At 40.6% G+C, this 19,618-nt stretch overlaps 1 protein-coding gene across 9 annotated transcripts in view; it reads left to right on the top strand.

Annotated features, from left to right (window-relative positions):
* ATP8A1 (ATPase phospholipid transporting 8A1) overlaps positions 1-19,618 on the top strand; it is a 238,136-nt gene that overhangs the window by 192,860 nt on the left and 25,658 nt on the right. For all 9 annotated transcript variants that reach the window (XM_024993042.2, XM_024993040.2, XM_024993038.2 and 6 more), the window contains 3 exon segments: positions 4,533-4,594; positions 6,837-6,893; positions 7,783-7,890. In XM_024993042.2, the coding sequence (XP_024848810.1) occupies positions 4,533-4,594; positions 6,837-6,893; positions 7,783-7,890 (227 nt within the window).

Below are 19,618 nucleotides of genomic sequence, written 5' to 3'. Positions count from 1 at the left end.
TATATTTGCTTTTTTTTTTTTTAATTACCATGCTCCTCTGTTAGAACCAAAGCTCCAGAAGGGCAGGGTACTGTCTGTTAAGTTCGCTGTTGTTTCCATAGTGCCCACAACAGCGCCTGGCTCACTGTGGGCACCCAGTCTGTCACAGACGCCTTCATGAGACGCTGCGGCATGAGTCGGGGAGTGCGTATCGCAGACAAGGCAGCAGCTTCGTGGCCTGGTCGAAGATTTTCATCTCCTTCCTACATTCATTGCTCTGCCAGCACAAAGTGAATAGATTCTCATTACTAGACCCTGGAAATAGCTGTAGTAAAATCTAATTAAATATAAAATATTGACCCAGTGGGCCAGGAGAATCATAATAGCATTTTTTAGATAAAATTTACATACCATAAAATTCACTCTTTTAAATTATATGATCCAGTGGTCTCTAGTATAGTCACAGAACTGCCCCCACTCTCTGATGCCAGAACAGTTTCATCACCCTTTATGCATGAGCAGTCACTCCTCATTTTTCTATCCCTCTCCCCTAGCCCCTGACAACCATTGATTTTTGTCTCTGTGGATTTGCCTATACTGGCATTTCATAAAAATGGAGTTGTGATACAAGAATTTAACTGATCCTTATTGTGGCATAAATCAGGACTTCATTCCTTTTTATGGGTGAATAATATTTCATTGTATGGATAGAACACATTTTGTTTATTCATTCACTCATTGATGGACATTTGGATTGCTTTCACTTTGGGGAAATCCAGGGTGTTGAATCCAGGGTACAATATAGGACTTAGGTAAGTTTTCTACGTAGTTTATTTTCCTAACGCAAAATCAGTGTAAGCATGAAAAACTAGGAATGTCCATCATCAAAGTTCAGTTCAGTCGCTCAGTCGTGTCCGACTCTTTGCAACCCCATAAATCGCAGCACGCCAGGCCTCCCTATCCATCAACAACTCCCGGAGTTCACTCAGACTCACGTCCATCGAGTCAGTGATGCCATCCAGCCATCTCATCCTCCGTCGCCCCCTTCTCCTCCTGCCCTCACTCCCTCCCAGCATCAGAGTCTTTTCCAATGAGTCAACACTTCGCATGAGGTGGCCAAAGTACTGGAGTTTCAGCTTCAGCATCATTCCTCCCAAAGAAATCCCAGGGCTGATCTCCTTCAGAATGGACTGGTTGGATCTCCTTGCAGTCCAAGGGACTCTCAAGAGTCTTCTCCAACACCACAGTTCAAAAGCATCAATTCTTTGGCACTCAGCTTTCTTCACAGTCCAACTCTCACATCCATACATGACCACAGGAAAAACCATAGCCTTGACTAGACGGACCTTTGTTGGCAAAGTAATGTCTCTGCTTTTGAATATGCTATCTAGGTTGGTCATAACTTTCCTTCCAAGGAGTAAGCGTCTTTTAATTTCATGGCTGCAGTCACCATCTGCAGTGATTTTGGAGCCCAGAAAAATAAAGTCTGACACTGTTTCCACTGTTTCCCCATCTATTTCCCATGAAGTGATGGAACCGGATGCCATGATCTTCATTTTCTGAATGTTGAGCTTTAAGCCAACTTTTTCACTCTCCACTTTCACCTTCATCAAGAGGCCTTTGAGTTCCTCTTCACTTTCTGCCATAAGGGTGGCGTCATCTGCATATCTGAGGTTATTGATATTTCTCCCGGCAATCTTGATTCCAGCTTGTGTTTCTTCCAGTCCAGCATTTCTCATGATGTACTCTGCATATAAGTTAAATAAACAGAGTGACAATATATAGCCTTGACGTACTCCTTTTCCTATCTGGAACCAGTCTGTTGTTCCATGTGCAGTTCTTAGCTGTTGCTTCCTGACCTGCATACAGATTTCTCAAGAGGCAAGTCACATGGTCTGGTATTCCCATCTCTTTCAGAATTTTCCACAGTTGATTGTGATCCACACAGTCAAAGGCTTTGGCATAGTCAATAAAGCAGAAGTAGATGTTTTTCTGGAATTCTCTTGCTTTTTCCATGATCCAGCGGATGTTGGCAATTTGATCTCTGCTTCCTCTGCCTTTTCTAAAACCAGCTTGAACATCTGGAAGTTCATGGTTCACATATTGTTGAAGCCTGGCTTGGAGAATTTTGAGCATTACTTTACTAGCATGTGAGATGAGTACAATTGTGTGGTAGTTTGAACATTCTTTGGCATTGCCTTTCTTTGGGATTGGAATGAATACTGACCTTTTCCAGTCCTGTGGCCACTGCTGAGTTTTCCAAATTTGCTGGCATATTGAGTGCAGCACTTTCACAGCATCATCTTTCAGGATTTGAAATAGCTCAACTGGAATTCCATCACCTCCACTAGCTTTGTTCATAGTGGTACTTCCTAAGGCCCACTTGACTTCACATTCCAGGATGTCTGGCTCTAGGTCAGTGATCACACCATCGTGATTATCTGGGTCGTGAAGATCTTTTTTGTACAGTTCTTCTGTGTATTCTTGCCACCTCTTCTTAATATCTTCTTCTTCTGTTAGGTCCATACCATTTCTGTCCTTTATCGAGCCCATCTTTGCATGAAATGTTCCCTTGGTATCTCTAATTTTCTTGGAGAGATCTCTAGTCTTTCCCATTCTGTTGTTTTCCTCTATTTCTTTGCATTGATCACTGAGGAAGGCTTTTGCTACCTAAGTCACTTCAGTCGTGTCCAACTCTGTGTGACCCCATAGACGGTAGCCTACCAGGCTCCCCCATCCCTGGGATTCTCCAGGCAAGAACACTGGAGTGGGCTGCCATTTCCTTCTCCAATGCATGAGAGTGAAAAGTGAAAGGGAAGTCACTCTGTCGTGTCCGCCTCTTGGCAACCCCATGCACTGCAGCCTACCAGGCTCCTCCATCTATGGGGTCTTCCAGGCAAGAGTACTGGAGTGGGGTGCCATCACCTTCTCCGGAGGAAGGCTTTTAGGTACTCTAAATTAGAAAAAAAAAATTTTAAGTAGCACAAAGCAGACAGCATCCAAAACACCTTACCAATTCAAAACACTTTAGCAACAAGAGGTTTGAAAGGAATTCCCAACTAATTCCAGCCCCAGAAAAACAGATCCCAGGATTCCCTTTGCATTTGTCTGGGGAACTGCCAAGCCGTCCAGCCTCAGCAGAAGAAATTCACAACGGGTGCTGCCTGGGGAACCCAAATCTAGCCAAGTCCAGAGAACATGCACTTCCTCTTTTCAAGAGATAAATGACACATAGCATAAATTGTGTTTTAACATTCTACTTTTTTTCAGTTTTTTTTGTTTGTTTGTTTTCAAATAAGAAGTTTTTGTTTTCTTTAGCTTTTGAAAAGATGAGATAGAGAAGAGATAGAAATGGTTGTATAAAATCTGGCTAAACATTCATTCACTTGCTTCAGTGTTTCTCAAAGTATGGTCTATAGACGCCTGAGAATACTCAAGACCTTTTGAGGTCTATGAATGAGGTCAAAATTTCATAGTTTCAAATTTTTTATATTATCAAGACATTATTTGTCATTTTCATTGCTGCTGCAAAAGCAGCAGTGGGCAAAATTCCTGGTACCTTGACACAAACAGTGGTACAATTGTACTAGAAATCATTATATTCTTCACTACCACACACCCACATTAAAAAAAAAAAAAAGTTTCCCTTAAGAATACCCTTGAAGAAGCTGTAAACCTAATACTTTTATTAAATCCCGAAACTTGATACACATCTGACTAATATTCTGCATGACCAAATGGGAAGTATGCATGAAGTACTTCAGCCACACATCAACAGGCAGCAGCTTTATCCACTAGAACGTCTGGGGGATTGTTTGAGTTATCAGCTGAACCAACTACATCCATGAGGTTACAGAATCATGCATAAGTAAAAGATGCATTCAGAATGAATTTTTCCAATGAATTTTTTTTAAGGTTGTGTGTTCAGTCGCTTTAGTCGTGTCCGACTCTCAGTGACCCTAAGGACTGTAGGCCACCAGGCTTCTCTGTCCACGGGATTCTTCAGGCAAGACTATGGGAGTGGGTTGCCGTGCCCTCCTCCAGGGGATGTTAGGAGTATTTCTTCTTGTAACATGGGTTTAGAGCACTATGCAAGTTTCGTGTGTACAGCAGTTCTGCATATGCTGCAGCGTGTTCACCAGAAAAACAGTTTCAGATTCCACTGCAGCTAACCTTTCGGAAACTACCTCCACATCTTTAAGAAATGACTTGAGTTTTTAAGTAGTATCAGGGAATAGTCACAGTTACTAGAAAAGGTTATCAAATACTTCTCTCCTTTCTAACTCCATCTCTCTGTGAAATTGGATTTCCCTCATATGTGAGGACTTCCCTGGGGGCTCAGACGGTAAAGCATCTGCCTACAATGCAGGAGACCTGGGTTCAGTCCCTGGGTTGGGAAGATCCCCTGGAGAAGGAAATGGCAACCCACTCCAGTGGCTCCATTGTGTGACCCCGCTTCCCCTCCTTTTGTTCAACACTCCTAAATTGATTATTCTTTGAATGGATTCTGAATTTATTTCCTTTCCCAACAAACCTCTCTTCTTTTCATGTAGGCACTGTATTTGAAAATGGGAAGACTTCTGATTACCTGCTGTTGGGAAACTTTGTTTACACAGTGAGTGTGGGACATTTGCCTCGTTTGCATATGAAATTGAATTACTTCAACCAAGCTCATTTTGTTTTCAAATTTAAATGTGTGCATTTCTGTATTTAAGGGTTGTTCGCACATCCTTTTAAAAATGAGATGAGATGTTTTGACTGTTGAGAGATTATCTTATATTAGGTTATAAAAATGTCATTTAGGTTCACTGACTGTATAGGCCTTTGGTTGTTCTTATTTTCAGTATTCCTTCTTCATTCTTATTGCCTCACTTTCCCTTTTTGTCTCCTTTGTCCCTTTTTCCTCAGGATTGTTTTATTGCCCTTGTTCGTATTTCCTTGCTTTCCTAAATTCATGGCAAATACTACCATACTAGACTTAGGTGTTTAACAGCTAATTATTCTAGAGTCGCATTAAAAATAAAATGCCAAAAAAATTAAAAATAAAAAATCTCCATTTTTTTGAGATATTTAAGCCACGCAAGACATGGACTCCACTGTAGGAAATCACTGTATAAACGCTTATGAGGGATGCACAGATGAGTGTGAGCCCCACCCTGCCACTCAAGAGCCAAAAAATGTTCTAAAACCATTTTTTCATCTAAAGTCAAAAGCTCCACTGGCATACTAGTGCCAAAGGTCATATAGTTAGTCTCCAAAAGATGTGCCCTCCAGCCTTCAACTCTGAATTCTCAGGCCAGTGTCCTTTCCTCTCCTGTGACCCCTCCATGGCTCCACAAGTGGGGACCGTGTGCTGTCCTAAATGTTAAGCAGGCACTGATACGACTGATTCTGTTGGTGGAAAAACTATAATGTGATGTTTAAATAACTGATTAATAGGTAGTTAAGACTACTGAGTAACAGAGAGAGAAAGTTTTTGGCAAATCCAGGCTCTCCTTTCCATTGACATCAACCCACTCAAGTAGTAAAAGAAAAAAAAAAGGAAAAATACATTTGGGAGCCTAGTGGTTTGTTCTCGTACGACATGAGCGCAAAACACATAATACTTGGTGGACTAAGTTTAAATATAAATCAGTAGATGTCATTGGATGTCTCAGAGACATTTTAAAGTATCCAAGTCTTAATAGGGAGTATTTCCTTCATTTTGTGTCAAAATCTCTCTCATTTCGGAATTTTTTATATAGTCTAAATTAAATATTTAAATTTTAGTAAATGTTTTATTTCTACAGCTCTTTATCCTGAATTGCTATTAGATATCCTGCTGAGAAAGCCCAAGTGCTTCACTTTATCCTGACTTTATGACCCAGTGGGCAGCGTCTAATACTGTGTATAAACCCTACAGTAAGCAAAAGTAAGACTGTGCACTTAAGCACTCACTAATCACCAGCGCTAGGCAAGCACACACTTCCATCCTGGCAAACTGTTGGAAGTGCCCCGATTCCCTTTGACTACTAGCAGTATTCAGTATGTTATTTTTATCACAAATAGATAATCATAGATAATGCTGCAGTGCTAAGCACCATTCTTGGTATTTTGCCTATAAAGGGATAAGTTTTATCAGATCCCAGTTTATAGATGAAGGAGATGAGACCCAGAGAGCTCAAGTAACCTGCCTTGTTCCTTAACAGAACAGCCAATAAGTGATGGAGTCTTGAGCACGCATAGTCTGACTCCAGGGCAATGTAGTCTGACTCCATTTAAACGTTGAGCTATCCTATGGAGAACACAGGGCAGTTCATTAAGTCTGGGTCCCATGCTGTAGGATTAATAGCATGGCCACCAATGACAGTGGATGTATACCGCGTGGAGATGTAACACGCTCCTACATGCCACTCCACAGAGTTTCTAATAAGTCAAGTTATAGCATAAGTGTTCAGATTTCTAAATATCCAGTTATATGACTTATAATTCATCTTTAAAATTTAGAAAATGAAGTCTTGTACTACAGATGATGTCAAATAAACTTAAAGCAATCTCAGGAACCCAAGATTACTGTGGACCTTAGACGATTGTCGATCACTACTCATGAATTTTACGAGAAGTAGGCAGGCCCATGCTCAGAAGGCTTGTGGCTGGACTGTCGGACGATGACGATGAGGAGAGGGCAAGGAAGAGAGGCAGGAGTGTAAGGCTGCGCGTGGCAGTTCCAGCTGGCCACAGTCGTAATGTTCAGCCCTCAGCTAACTCACTCATTTCTTTGCTGGTTCGACGTACAAGTCCAGCTGTGAATAGTCTACCAGCCCATCTTATGAACTATCATATTTGTGAAGTAAAATAACGTCTCCCTTCTGTTCTAGTTTGTGGTGATAACTGTGTGCTTGAAAGCTGGATTGGAGACATCATATTGGACCTGGGTAAGAGGATCTTTAGTCACAACCAAGGATATCACATTTATTCATGCATTATCATTAATATTTGTTGTTTTTTGTTATAACTTGATGTGTCTCTTTACTCCAGTTCCACAAGTGGTTCTATGGGGGTTCGGGACTGGAGGGAGGAAAACGGGGCACTCTAGTTTGGAAACATTGAGTAAAAAATAAGTGTATGTATCACAAGACTTCTCAGAGCCCTTAATATATGGTTGTACATTGTAAATACGCCTGAAAAGTGGGAAGCCTTCAAACCTATTGATAGGAATCTTTTCACGGTAGAGTATGTCACAAGACATGCTCATTGGAAAACCCATTGGAAAACGATTCTGAAGACCATTAATATTAGTGAAAGATTTGTCCTCAGACACTTGCAGATCTCCAGCCTGAATAAAAGAAGTTCCATTTTAGATACATTAGTGTTGAAGTACATTCACATCCAGGTAAAGAGACACAGTAAACAAAAAGAAAGTTAGATGTTCAAGGGAAAGGTGGGAGCAAGAAATTTGGATTTGACAGTCCTTAGCACAGAGATTAGTATTCGCACAAGTGTCTTAGCATCTTTCAGTCAGAGCATACAGACAAAAACTAGGGAGGCTTAAAGATGGTAGCAGATAAAACTGATAAGAGTGAAAGGTGAGACCCACCAAAGGAGGTGGGAAAGGAACATACCGCAGGTATTATATCATCATAGAGGAGATGTATTTCATGCAAGATCCAGTTAAAACACGCAAATATTTAGTTAATAAGTGCCATAGATAACATTTATGGATACAGTAAAATAATAATAATAAGGAAATTTGTGAAAGCTTCACCAGTGTGTGAGTCCTCTGTCCACCTGCAAGTCTCTGACACAGATTCCCTCCCTCCACAGTTCAGCCACATAGCCATCTGGGGCAGCATCGCACTCTGGGTGGTGTTTTTTGGAATCTACTCATCTCTGTGGCCTGCTGTTCCAATGGCCCCTGATATGTCAGGAGAGGTAATGTATCCTAATAACAGATAATCTGGCAAACCATAAGAATTGGCATTCATTAATGAGCCTTAATTGCTTGGCTTGGGTTTATATTAAAACAGTATTCACCAATTTAAAAAGCTATTTTTAAATTCCACAGTTGTGAGTGATAAAAATTGAGAGAATATTTTAAACTTGGGCATTTTACTTAAATCTGACTTACCCTTTCATAAGCATTGCTGGGATAATAAAATATGGTTGTCAGGAGCTTGAATCCTGTTAAGACTATCTATACAGAAGATGCCATTTTAAAATTAGACCATCAATCCACACATACTTTTTGAATAAGAGATTTAGGGAAATGGTGAGTTTATGTCTTGGGACAGTCTGTCTTTTCTTCTGTTATCTTTCATTCTAAAGAAAAAGGCTACTGTCCTGTATTAAATGCACTTTTAGAGTTGTCTTAATGACATCAGTTTGGTTTTCATTTTGAAAGAGTTAGGCTATCTGACATTTTAGCCTTATCATGGTCCACTTTCAATTCCATCTGTCACTTTCTCGTTATACTGGTAGGAATTGAGTTATTAGGTGTTCGTGGGGGAGTGTCATAAGATCTCCTTTCGTACAGAAGGGATTCCAGCAGTAGGAGAGTGTATTATTTCAATTGCAGGAAATTTGACATAAAATGTATAAAAGAAAATGTGGAAAACATTTCAGGATTTCCTGTGACCTCACAGTAACTTGCAAATCGAGGTAACGTGAGCTCCGTTACAGCACATTGTTTTCCCGCAGTCACAGGAAACCTTTCCAGGGGTTTCTATTATTTGTTTCCCTAAGTACTGCCTGAGTACCTTTCACTTTTGACAGTCTGGTTTATAGATCATTTTCATGAAATTTTATCTGACAGCATCCTGCTTTTTATAAATTAGCAGAATGCAGACACATTAAAAAAAATTTGTGGCTAAATTTATTAGAGAGAGGCATTATATACTATTACAGCAAAACCAGACGTATCGAGGAGTATGTACTTCCTTCCACCAAAGGGAAGGCTCCTTCTGAAACATGGACTGTGAACTCAAGAAAATTTACAGCATGTATTTTAAGGAGAACAGAAAGAAAGCTGTGAATCCGTCTCCTTGCCTTGATTTGCGTCCTTTTTTCTTGAAGGAATAAAATCAAAGATTGTATATGTCCACTTACGCCACCTGGAAATTCCAATCCTACTGTTTTTATTTGATGTGCACTGTCTGATTGGACCTGCTTTTCCCCAAGGTCGATTCTAACTTAATACCTTTTTCATTAGACCTCATTTTGCCTCATGTCTGAATGTTTTATTTTCAAAATGAATGACACAAAAGATTTTGAAATCGAGATAGTTTGAGCAGCTGTAGCCAATCGCTTTGAAGACAAGAACAGAGTTTTTGACCACCTACTTCCAGGACAAGTGTGAAGTTTGACTGGCTTTTAGCCAACCAAATATAATTCTGCCCTTGCCTATAGAATTCCTGGTATTACCCAAACACAAAACTTAATGATTTCTCTTGAGATTTGCGGTGATGCTGTGTTTAATTCAAAGTGAAATGAATGTCAGTACCCCATCACATTTCTGTTCACTTCATATACAGTGGGAAGTGCTAACAGGGCTTCTTTTTCTTGTTTTATTGCTACTAATACTTTGAATATAATGTTTAAATAGCTCATGCCCCATGGAAAATAGAAAGAATGGATTAATTCAGCTGTTGGCTTGGCTAACTTGTCCAAGATGTAAATTTGTTTAATGTATTTAAAGGAAAGAGTAATACTTTAAAATTATGTAGTACTTGGTGCTTGCAGAGTGTCTTGGTGTGCATATATGTGTAAATGAGCTTCACGGCCACTCCAGAAAAGGAAGATGACAAGAGCACCACTCACATTCTCTGGGAGAGAGAGTCTACGTTCACGGTTTCCTGGGCACCAGGGTTTTAGAACCCAAAATATTATAGCAATACTCTACTTTTGAATCTTTTTATTGTGCACAGTCACTAATTCTATTACAATCCAGTTAATTTCAGAAAGTAATAACTACTCTTAGATTTGCATTTTTCATCGTAAAATTCTACATTTCAACCAAGAATGTAGCCAAATGCATATATGTGAAAAATTCATTTATGTGCCAGGAGTTATACTTGTGTGTATGTATATATATATATACACACACATATATACACACACACACATATATCATTGGCCAACTATCTTGAGTAAAACTTACTTGTTCATCCTTCTAACTTTCACAGCAATATACTATTACAGTGTATATTACATATATTTTATTGTATATTGCAAGTAGCAATATAGTGTTCTAAATAACACGGGGATAAGTACAAATATTAGCGTTCCCTGACTTGACATGTTTTACGTAATCCATATAATGAAACACAACCCCAGGCATTTTCCAGAAAATAATAACGCTGTTCCAAAGGTTCCTGGTGTGCTATGAAGGTAACTTTCTGTCCCCACCAGCAACAGGGTCGTGAGTGTCTAATCCAAGGACCCTACCCCTAGAATTCCACATCTCTCCTGTTTTGATTTGGTGGCAGCTCCTCCCTAAAGTAAATAATTAAATACATGTGTATGTTTGGGTTGTCTAAAAGGCATAACAAGGCCATCCGGCATAGTAAAGCATTAATAGAGATGGTTAAGCAGACTAAAAACAGCAACCCCAGTCCCCCCCATCCTGGATCAGGTGGTATTTTGGAGGATGAGGTACTAGAGGTTTAAAAGGAATTGACACAATAGAGAAGTCCTTTAAAAAGACAGCTAAGATCTGGGAAAAACAATGCTAAAAATGCATAAGGTCTATTGAATGCTTTGAGTGGTTTTATATGCATTTATTCTATCGATTCAGCAGCTGTTTGTTGAGATTCTACTGTAGGTCAAGCGCTGTGGATTCATTAGTGAATAAAATAAATAAAAATCCATGCCCTTCTCAATGTTTCTACTGGAAGGAGACAAAATAAGTGAAATATAGAGGGATATAAATGCTATAGAGAGAACACAGCAGGCAGGAGAAACAGAACCGTGACTCCCATTGTTACCCACACCCTGTGGCTTTCACTCGTGGTCCAGTCACAGGCTCTGGAGGGGCTTGAGAGAGGGTGTCCTGATCTGACTTGTGCTTTAGCACCAGGTCTGTGACCACGGTGTTATGAACCACCTAGGAGATTGTTGCAAGAACCTAGGCCGAAAGTAACGGTGGTTTGGGCCAGGAGGGTGGTTATGGTGAAAGGGGTCAGAGTCTGAAGCTAATCTGAAGGTAGAGCCCGTAGGATTTGCTGACAGATTGGATGTGAGGAGTGAGAGGAAACGAAGCCGAGGGGGACGCCATGGTGTTGGTTGTGACCATTAGAACATGCTTGTCCTCAACTCACCAAATCCTCCCAGCAAACTTGTTACCGTGCTCGTTTTACAGATGAGAACACAGAGGCCTAGAGAAGTTAAGTAAATGCCTCAAATGATAACTCAATCTGAAGCGACAGAGGACAGACTTAGCCGTGTGGTCCACGGTCAGCTGCCCCGTGCTGCTCCTCTGATCGTGTTTATTCAAAGGAAATCTGAGGGGACTCTCCCTCGTTGCAGCTATTTCAAGGATCTGTGTGGATGAGATCTCTATTTTCTGGTTCCTGACAGCAATGGCTCCTCCGTGCTTCTCTCCCTGTGGGCATGGCAGTGTCCTGGCCTTCCTCCGTCCACCCTCGGCATCCCAGCCGCTGAGCTCCACCTCCTCCTCACGTGTCCACTGCCCCTTCGTGTCTTCACTGATCTGCTCTGACATAAAGATGTCGAGTGCCCCATTAGTATTCAGTAAATGATTGCGAGGTGAAACTGCTTTTTTTCCATGCTTGTTTGTTTTGAACAAACACACGAGAAACAGTGGCGTGGAGGTGACAGAGAGACAGAGTTCGGCTCAGATAAGACCCTGGTGCTGACATCCAGAGGTTTTCCAGCAGCAGAACAGGATGCTGGCCTCTCTTACCCCAACCGCAGTCCCTGCCACTAGCGCTGCTCAGCAGAGCCATGCTCATCTGCGCTGTGCAGCTCCTTCCCGCTCCTGGGGTTCAGGTGCTCTGTGGACCTCTCTCCAGTGTTTTGTCTTCAGACAGACATCGTACATGTTGAAGGGCACAGATTATTCTGCTCTAATTAGTGCTAACTGGAGCACAGGGTGCAAATTTTAGACCACTTACAAGTATGGGTCTCAGGCTTCTACATTCAGCCTGGACACATACCCATACACTGATCAGGGTTTTATAGTTGTTTCCAATCTGTGTTCTTGACGCGTCCTTTCAGCCATCTGGAGACAGAGCCATTTCTTTCACTGTGTTGAAAGAAAACCCTTGTTCACGAAGAAGGGAAGGGAAGAGAACTAGCATATATGGTGCACCCTTTTATTCTCCAGGCACTGGTTTTGATCCCAGGCATTCATTGTTTCATGTAAATCCATATCACAAAGCTATGGAGTAAGTAGAGCAATAGCAAGTCACCCAGAGAATTCATCCCAGGTTTTCCTCTCAAATCCCTTCGGTTGCTCTAACATCCTGAGGAACTAAATACCTTCTCTTTAACACCCATTCCTGTTCCTTACTCTCAGATGGGGACTCTCTTTTCTCCTTGCAACCGTTTTCCTTGCATTCTGTTGATTTCCCTGATATATCTGCTATTTCCCAGGATACCAAGAGCCCTGATCAATTTCCCCCAGTTTGTCAGATACAAAAGCATTCCCATCTCTCTCTAAAAGTGCCTAGATTTTTAATTCTCCCCCCTCAACACCACCTAACTCCCTCAACACACTTCTAGAGACTGTGTCTCACTTTGTATCCCAACTTCTCATGTCCTCTTAGCAATATCAGCGTGTCTAATACCCACTCGTTAAATACATATATGTATAATATATATATAAAATTGAAAACCTAATCAACCCACATCATCAGAGAATGTACAGTTGCCACTCAGATGAGAGTAGGACCTCACTTACTGAGGGTCAGTCACTGTCACAAGTACTTCTCATATCTTCACTCGCTTAACACTGAGAACATTTAACGCAACACTGTAAGGCAGTTTCTGTCACACATTTCACCGACACAGAGTGGTTAAATAATTTTCTCAAGGTCACACAGCCTGTAAGTCATCTCTGAGCTGCCTTTGGAAAGCAGCCAGTCTTTCCCCTTTACCACCATACACACTGTTCTCTGTCCCTTTTACATTTTTCCTCTCGCCTTTTCACTTCTCTGCGTTTTTCTCCCAGCCGTTTGTATAAATGCCTTTTAATGTCAGTTCCCCAAAGTACTTACTTCCATCTGGTTGGTCAACTAAGCCATGCATTATCTGCATATAATATTTCCATCTTCAGCTGTGCTCAGCTGCCTGTATCACTAATCAGGCATCGTTACCTTCCTCCTTCCTTCAACACATTCTACATGCCTGAAATTACCAGAAATCCATCCCCTAGATATCTGAGCCTTTAGGCCAGACATGAGCCACTCCAGCCAGGGCCAGAGAGGACTCTTCTCAGTTGGTGGGCAGGGTGTTGCCATTTGGGAGACATTCCTTCCTATAGTTTTGTTTCCACTATAGGAATTCTACATCTCTGCCCATAATAAGATTCAAATGATAATGATTAACAAGCATTCCAGTACCACAAATATTGAAATATTTAGCTATTAAGAAGGAATTACGACATCACAGCAGGGGGAGAGTAGATTCCGCAAAGGTGGAGAATGAGACAATAAGAAATTATTTAGAAAAGGAAAAGAAAGAGAAAATAGCATGACAAGCTTGACTGCGACTTTAAATATGTCACTGTCTTCCCCTCCTCTCACAAATATGGTTGTGATTTAAGGGGAAGACTTTTTTTTTTTTTTTCTCAGACCTGACTTGTATTTTTTCACACCAGTACAGCAATTTATGGGGCAAGGTAGACTCTGGGGAGAAGTGCTATGTTATATAAACACATGCTGGCCTGCTTTTTCTGACTTGTCTCAGTGATGTTACTGAGTATTTCTTGAAGTTTCAGAAGGAAATGTTTTAGGCACTCTGATTAGTACACCAGATTACAAAATAAAAAGCAAGTTCCATCAAGGATCATTTCATATCACGATGAATACCAGGAGGTTAGCAGTGGCAGAACTTTCCAGGGCATCACGGCCGCACAGACACACTGTACAGTCTTCCCGAGCGCCATCTGGTCCTGCTCTCCCTGGCCTGAGGGATCTATAAAACTACTGAAGGAAATTGAAGTTAAGGAACGAGCATGTGTTTTACAGAATTTCAGATCTCTTGATTGAGGTTTGTAAAGTCTCTCTAAAAAACAATAAAAGTCTTTGTTGAACCCTTTACTGTCACCCCTGTAGGAAAGGTATTAATAAACCACATTAGTGATATGATTTTCCTAAATTGTGCTGTTGCCCATTTTACCAACACAGTGAGTTACTTTACATATGAGGAATTTCCTGGTTTCAAATAGTACTTATTCATCTCTCAGCTTTTAATTACCTAGATAGCATGTAATAATTTATAGGTCCTAAGACCTGCCCTGGTAGATAGGGTGGGGCAGTGTTTTGATATGAAGGAATTTCGTCCAAGATTACTGGGTTTAGCCAAGTAGCCTGGGGAGAACAACTGCTCCAAACTCTATCAGATGTTCTTCAGTCAACCAACAGTTGGGATCCCATCCAATAAAACGTGCCATTGGTCGAAGTCCTCAGAGCCCTGACAGTGAATGAGACAGGCAGACTATCACAGATCTTAAAGAAGCTGGCCACATGGCCACTTCCAAGCCCATTTTGTAAAGAGAAGTCTTAAAGAAATGCTGAGAAGCAGAGACATCAATGTGACTAACGGCAAATCAGGACACGGGCACACACATGGGCATAGAGTGCTCTTTTGAGTCGCTGTGAGAGCTGGCATTGCTTTTTGTAAGCACAGCACCTTTTCCTACAATACGGAGCACACGTGTATTGAGCATCTAGGGTACATGTGTTGCTCTGTGTTAAGCAGTGGAGGATGCACAGGTGAACAGAATTGGTCAAGGTCCTTAAGGATTTTGTTTTTAATAATGGGATATGGATGTCATAAATATGAGGGATGATGCAGTGCACCCCAAGTGCCATGATAGGGAGCAAGGCATGAAAAGCTGAACAAAGCTGCTCTTAGTATGACAGAACTTTGGCTGTTTGTTTTCTAGAGTCAGTACATTCTTGCATTCATTCATTCCATAATTATGCATCAAGTATGTAGTTGGTTCTAGGCATGGTGTCTGCATAATGGATTAATTAGGCAAGATCCCCATGAGTGTTCAGGTTGAGGGGACCTGGGAGTAAGAGGGGAAAAGTCACTAAATCAGTTAACAAATGGCTAAATGTTGAATGATTAAAGATGATTTCACAAGGTGATAGGAAGAAAACAGGGTGATATGATAAGAGACAGGATTGTAATGGCTGCTCCAAGAAGGTCTTTTGGAAGAAGGGACAATTAAGCTGAAGTTTAAATGATCCAGAGATAGCTTCAAGTGAAGAAGAGCATTCCAGGGCTGACAGAGCAACTCATGCCCAGACTCTGAGGCAGGACTGAGGCTAATGTGTTCAAAGACTGAAAAGTCCATGTCACTGGAGTTGAAAAAGTAGGAAAGAGCACTATGAAATGGAGCCAGTGAGATGGGCAGAAAGTAGATCACCACTCCTGGCTTAGCCTCTAGCTCGTAAGTCAAGTACAGCTTGTTTTTTGAGTTGCATGCCAGGGAACAATCAGAAATGCTCATAAAAGAAACCATGAATGTCATGTGCCATCTGCTTCAATAAAGCTCATAATTGGACACAACTCTTGCCTTCTGTGATATGGTAAGAAACATTGTCAATGAGTTCAAAAGCTAGTTGGCTCCAAATTATCACTTAGCCCCCCTAGTGTGTATCATGCAAAGCAAGTTATTTTATGGCATACTTTTGATGTTAAAAAAAAGTAACTGGATTAAACAAGATAGAAACATTTCTCTCTCATATGAAAAAAAAAGGTCCAATGGAGCCAGATAGTTCAGGACTGGTGTGGCAGCTGCACAGTCATCAAAGACCAGATTTCTTCTATCTTGCTGCATAGTGAACCTTAGTGTACTTCCTCATAGTCCATAATGGCTGCTTAAGCTCTAGCCATTTTATCAACATTCCAGCCAACATGAAAAAATTAACCCTTTCTCTTTGAAGTTCTTTCCTAGACATTGCCCACCATATTTCTACTTAGCTCTCATTAACCAAAGCTAGTCACATGGTCATACTTAGCTACAATAAGACAGCCAGAAGAATATAGTCTGAGCTGGAGGAAAAGATGATTCACGATTCAAGTGGTTGCACCTAAGAAAGTGAGCAGAGACATACTAGGAGGCAACTAGAAGTCTCTGCCGTGATAGTCAACAATGTTTCTACATAAGCCATATGTCAGTTTATGTCTTGCCATAGGTAAATCTTTTTTGAAGTTTTGAATTTTTAAAATATAATTTCCTAAAACAGATGGTAATTAGAAGATGAATGGAAATGTTAGTTAGATGGTGGTGATTTTGCAATATATAAATGTATCAAATCAACACATTGCACTCCTTAAACTTATATACGGTTATATGTCAATTATATCTCAATAAATTAGGAAAATAAATTTTTTAAAGAAAAAAATTTCCTGCCATCTGCAATATAGGCCATATATGTTTCACAGATTGAGTTACTAATAATCAAAGAATTGATGCTTTATGAGATGGTTTTTTGTTTTTTTATTTTTGCTTGTTTGAACTTTCCTTTATATTTTCATCTTTAAAATGAGAATAAAATAGTACCTATTTCATGGTATTGATTTTTTTACCTTTTTTTTTGAGATGGCTTTTAAGCAGACAAAACATAGAGCTGTCACAGAATTATAAAAACTTGTAAGAATGATATAACAAGTAAACAAATTGACCACTGAGATACGGTACTTTATCTTAATATAACTTCTCCAGTAGCATCAGAATATTTTAAAATTGTATTTCTCATAGCCAAAAGAATATTTTGTTACTAATTTTGTCCTCATTTTTCTGGTACTTTTAAGTTTTTTAAATAGCACAGTGAAGAAGATTAAAATAAAACAAAGCAAAACAAATTCTGTTCTTAATTACTTTTACTGTTCCGGAAACTACACCCCTAGAAAAGTTTCAGAGCTGTACAGTTTCTAATGCTCTTGATTGCTTTTTAAAAAGACTATTTTGCATGTTCATTTCTCAGTATTTATTGATACATAGTCAAATTTTACTTTAAAAAAATAAAGTTGGCTTCTGATTGATCTGATTGATCCTGGTGGCTCAGATGGTAAAGAATCTCCCTGCAATGCAGGAGACCTGGGTTTAATCTCTGGGTTGGGAAGATCCCCTGGAGAAGGAAATGGCCACCCACTCTGTTATTCTTGCCTAGAGAATCCCCATAGACAGAGGAGGCTAGCAGGCAGTCCATGGGTGGCAGAGTCAGACAGGACTGAGCCACTAAGCACAGTCCTGTTGTGTTGATACACAGGATTGTATCAACCACAGTTGATACACAGTCAACTTTTACTTTAAAACAAAGTTAGCTTCTGATTGATCTAGGTCCCAAGTAGCTCTTCCTCCTTTTCCTCTGATAATCTTTTTTAATCATTTGTTTGCAGAGAGTGGAGATACAAAGGTTGTTTCTCGCACTATTCAGCTGGATTGAATATTGATTGAGTCCCACAGGGTGATCATGCCTTCTTCAGTTCTTCACCACCACCCAGGAATGTCCAAGGGGAAAGAGCACAGAAACGCTGTGAACTGGCATCTCATTTGCATGTTTTCTCAGATTTTCTTTGCTTGGAACAATTTGCATATTTTCTAAAATTTTTGTTTGTTTGGGATAATCCAAGCGAAGGGCTTTCTTTGTCTCAGAGTAATCAAGAGCTTCTGGTAATAATTGCAAACATATTGAAGTTTATCCAAAACACCCTTCTCCTTAGTTATTTTCTGGGTGTTCTGCCCTGTCTATTTTTACGGAGAAAGTAATTCATCCTGTATAAGAGCCCAATTCAGCTCAGTGCAACTGAGATTTATGGAGCGCCTCTGCATCAGGACCTATACTGGGTGTCAGTGGATCAAAAGTTGACAAAATAGAGTCCCTCTTTGGAGCCTGAGTTGTGAGTAAACCAACAGATCAACAGAACATTAGAATGTAAGACACTAGTTATTACGATCAGGATGCACAAGGGCTGGCCCAGGAGAGGCCACTCTGCACACTATAGCTTGGAGACTTTAGAACAGTTTCTTGGAACTACTGTTCCCCACACTGTTCAGGAAGGCAAGAGAAAGAAGGACTTTCAAAGCAGTGTGTGTTAGTCATGTCCAACTCTGTGACCCCATGGACTATAGCCCACCAAGCGCCTCTGTCTATGGGATTCTCCAGGCAAGAATACCAGAGTGGGTAGCCATTCCCTTCTCCAGGGGATCTTCCCAACCCCGGAATCAAACCCGGGTCTCCTGCATTGCAAGCAGATTCTTTAGCACCTGAGCAAACAAGGAAACCCTTCGAAGTAGAGAGCAGCCCAAGCAAAGAGGGAGGTTGCAGTTGCTGAGGGAGGGGATAGTTGGAGCTAGAACTGAAAAGTTTAGCAAGGACTAGGTCACAGAAAATTACCCAGTTATCATTTACATCATTTCTTTGAACCATGGCAGATTGCTTTTCTTTATGAAATACATAGTATTCCAGAAAGTACCGAGGCCATAGAGTACAAATTGGGTCATATAAATGCTAGTAATAAGCCAGTGAGTGATTAAAAAATTTTGTATTTTGGCATGAATATCTATCACATAATTGAAATTTTGTAAGAATGCTGTTGTACTAAAATAAGACATCAAAGACCTATCTCAGTGATAACCACTAGAACATAGAACTTGGCATGTGCATTCCTCTGTCTTCAGGTTTTATCAGAGGGAAGTTTCAAGCCTCACTACCCAACATGAGCAAACGCTGAAAACCTTCCATGGAAGTTCATCTCTTCAAGCCAAAGTCCACATGAGCTTGAGATTTGTCTCTGATTAACGTGCAGAGTGATGAATTCACCATTTAGTGTTGACCCAGTGATGCTTGTTATGTACCTGAGTTCAACTCCGTGCCCAGGTACCATAACAGATTCAGACAGAAAGAGTTAAGTTTCAGAGACAGGCTCCCACAACTTGGAGACCTCTGTCACACCATGGTGTTTCCCAGGCCTTGGACACAAAGACACTTATTAAACATTTGCAAGTTTAAATTCAAGTAACACAGTATTACCTGAAAGCAGATTTGATTTTGATGAGCTCATATCAGGTTTTCATACATCAAGGGCAGTGTTGCTAGGAGAAGGCACAATTTTGATGCAGTAAAACCATTCTATTTATATGACATTGGTATTTTGCCATAAAAATACAGATGTTCAGTTCAGTTGCTCAGTCATGTCCAACTCTTCGTGACCCCATGGACTATAGAACACCAGGCTTCCCTGTCCATCACCAACTCTCAGAGCTTGCTCAAACTCATGTCCATTGAGTCATTGATGCCATCCAACCATCTCATCCTCTGTTGTCCCCTTCTCCTCCTGCCTTCAATCTTTTCCAGCATCAGGGTCTTTTCCAATGAGTCAGCTCTTCGCATCAGGTGGCCAAAGTGTTGGACTTTCAGCTTCAACATCAGTCCTTCCAGTGAATATTCCAGACTTATTTCCT

Source organism: Bos taurus, chromosome 6 (genome assembly GCF_002263795.3).
Source record: "Bos taurus isolate L1 Dominette 01449 registration number 42190680 breed Hereford chromosome 6, ARS-UCD2.0, whole genome shotgun sequence".
NCBI lineage: Eukaryota > Metazoa > Chordata > Mammalia > Artiodactyla > Bovidae > Bos > Bos taurus.
The sequence above is the reverse complement of the archived record's forward strand: the minus strand, read 5'-3'. Positions and strand labels throughout refer to the sequence as shown.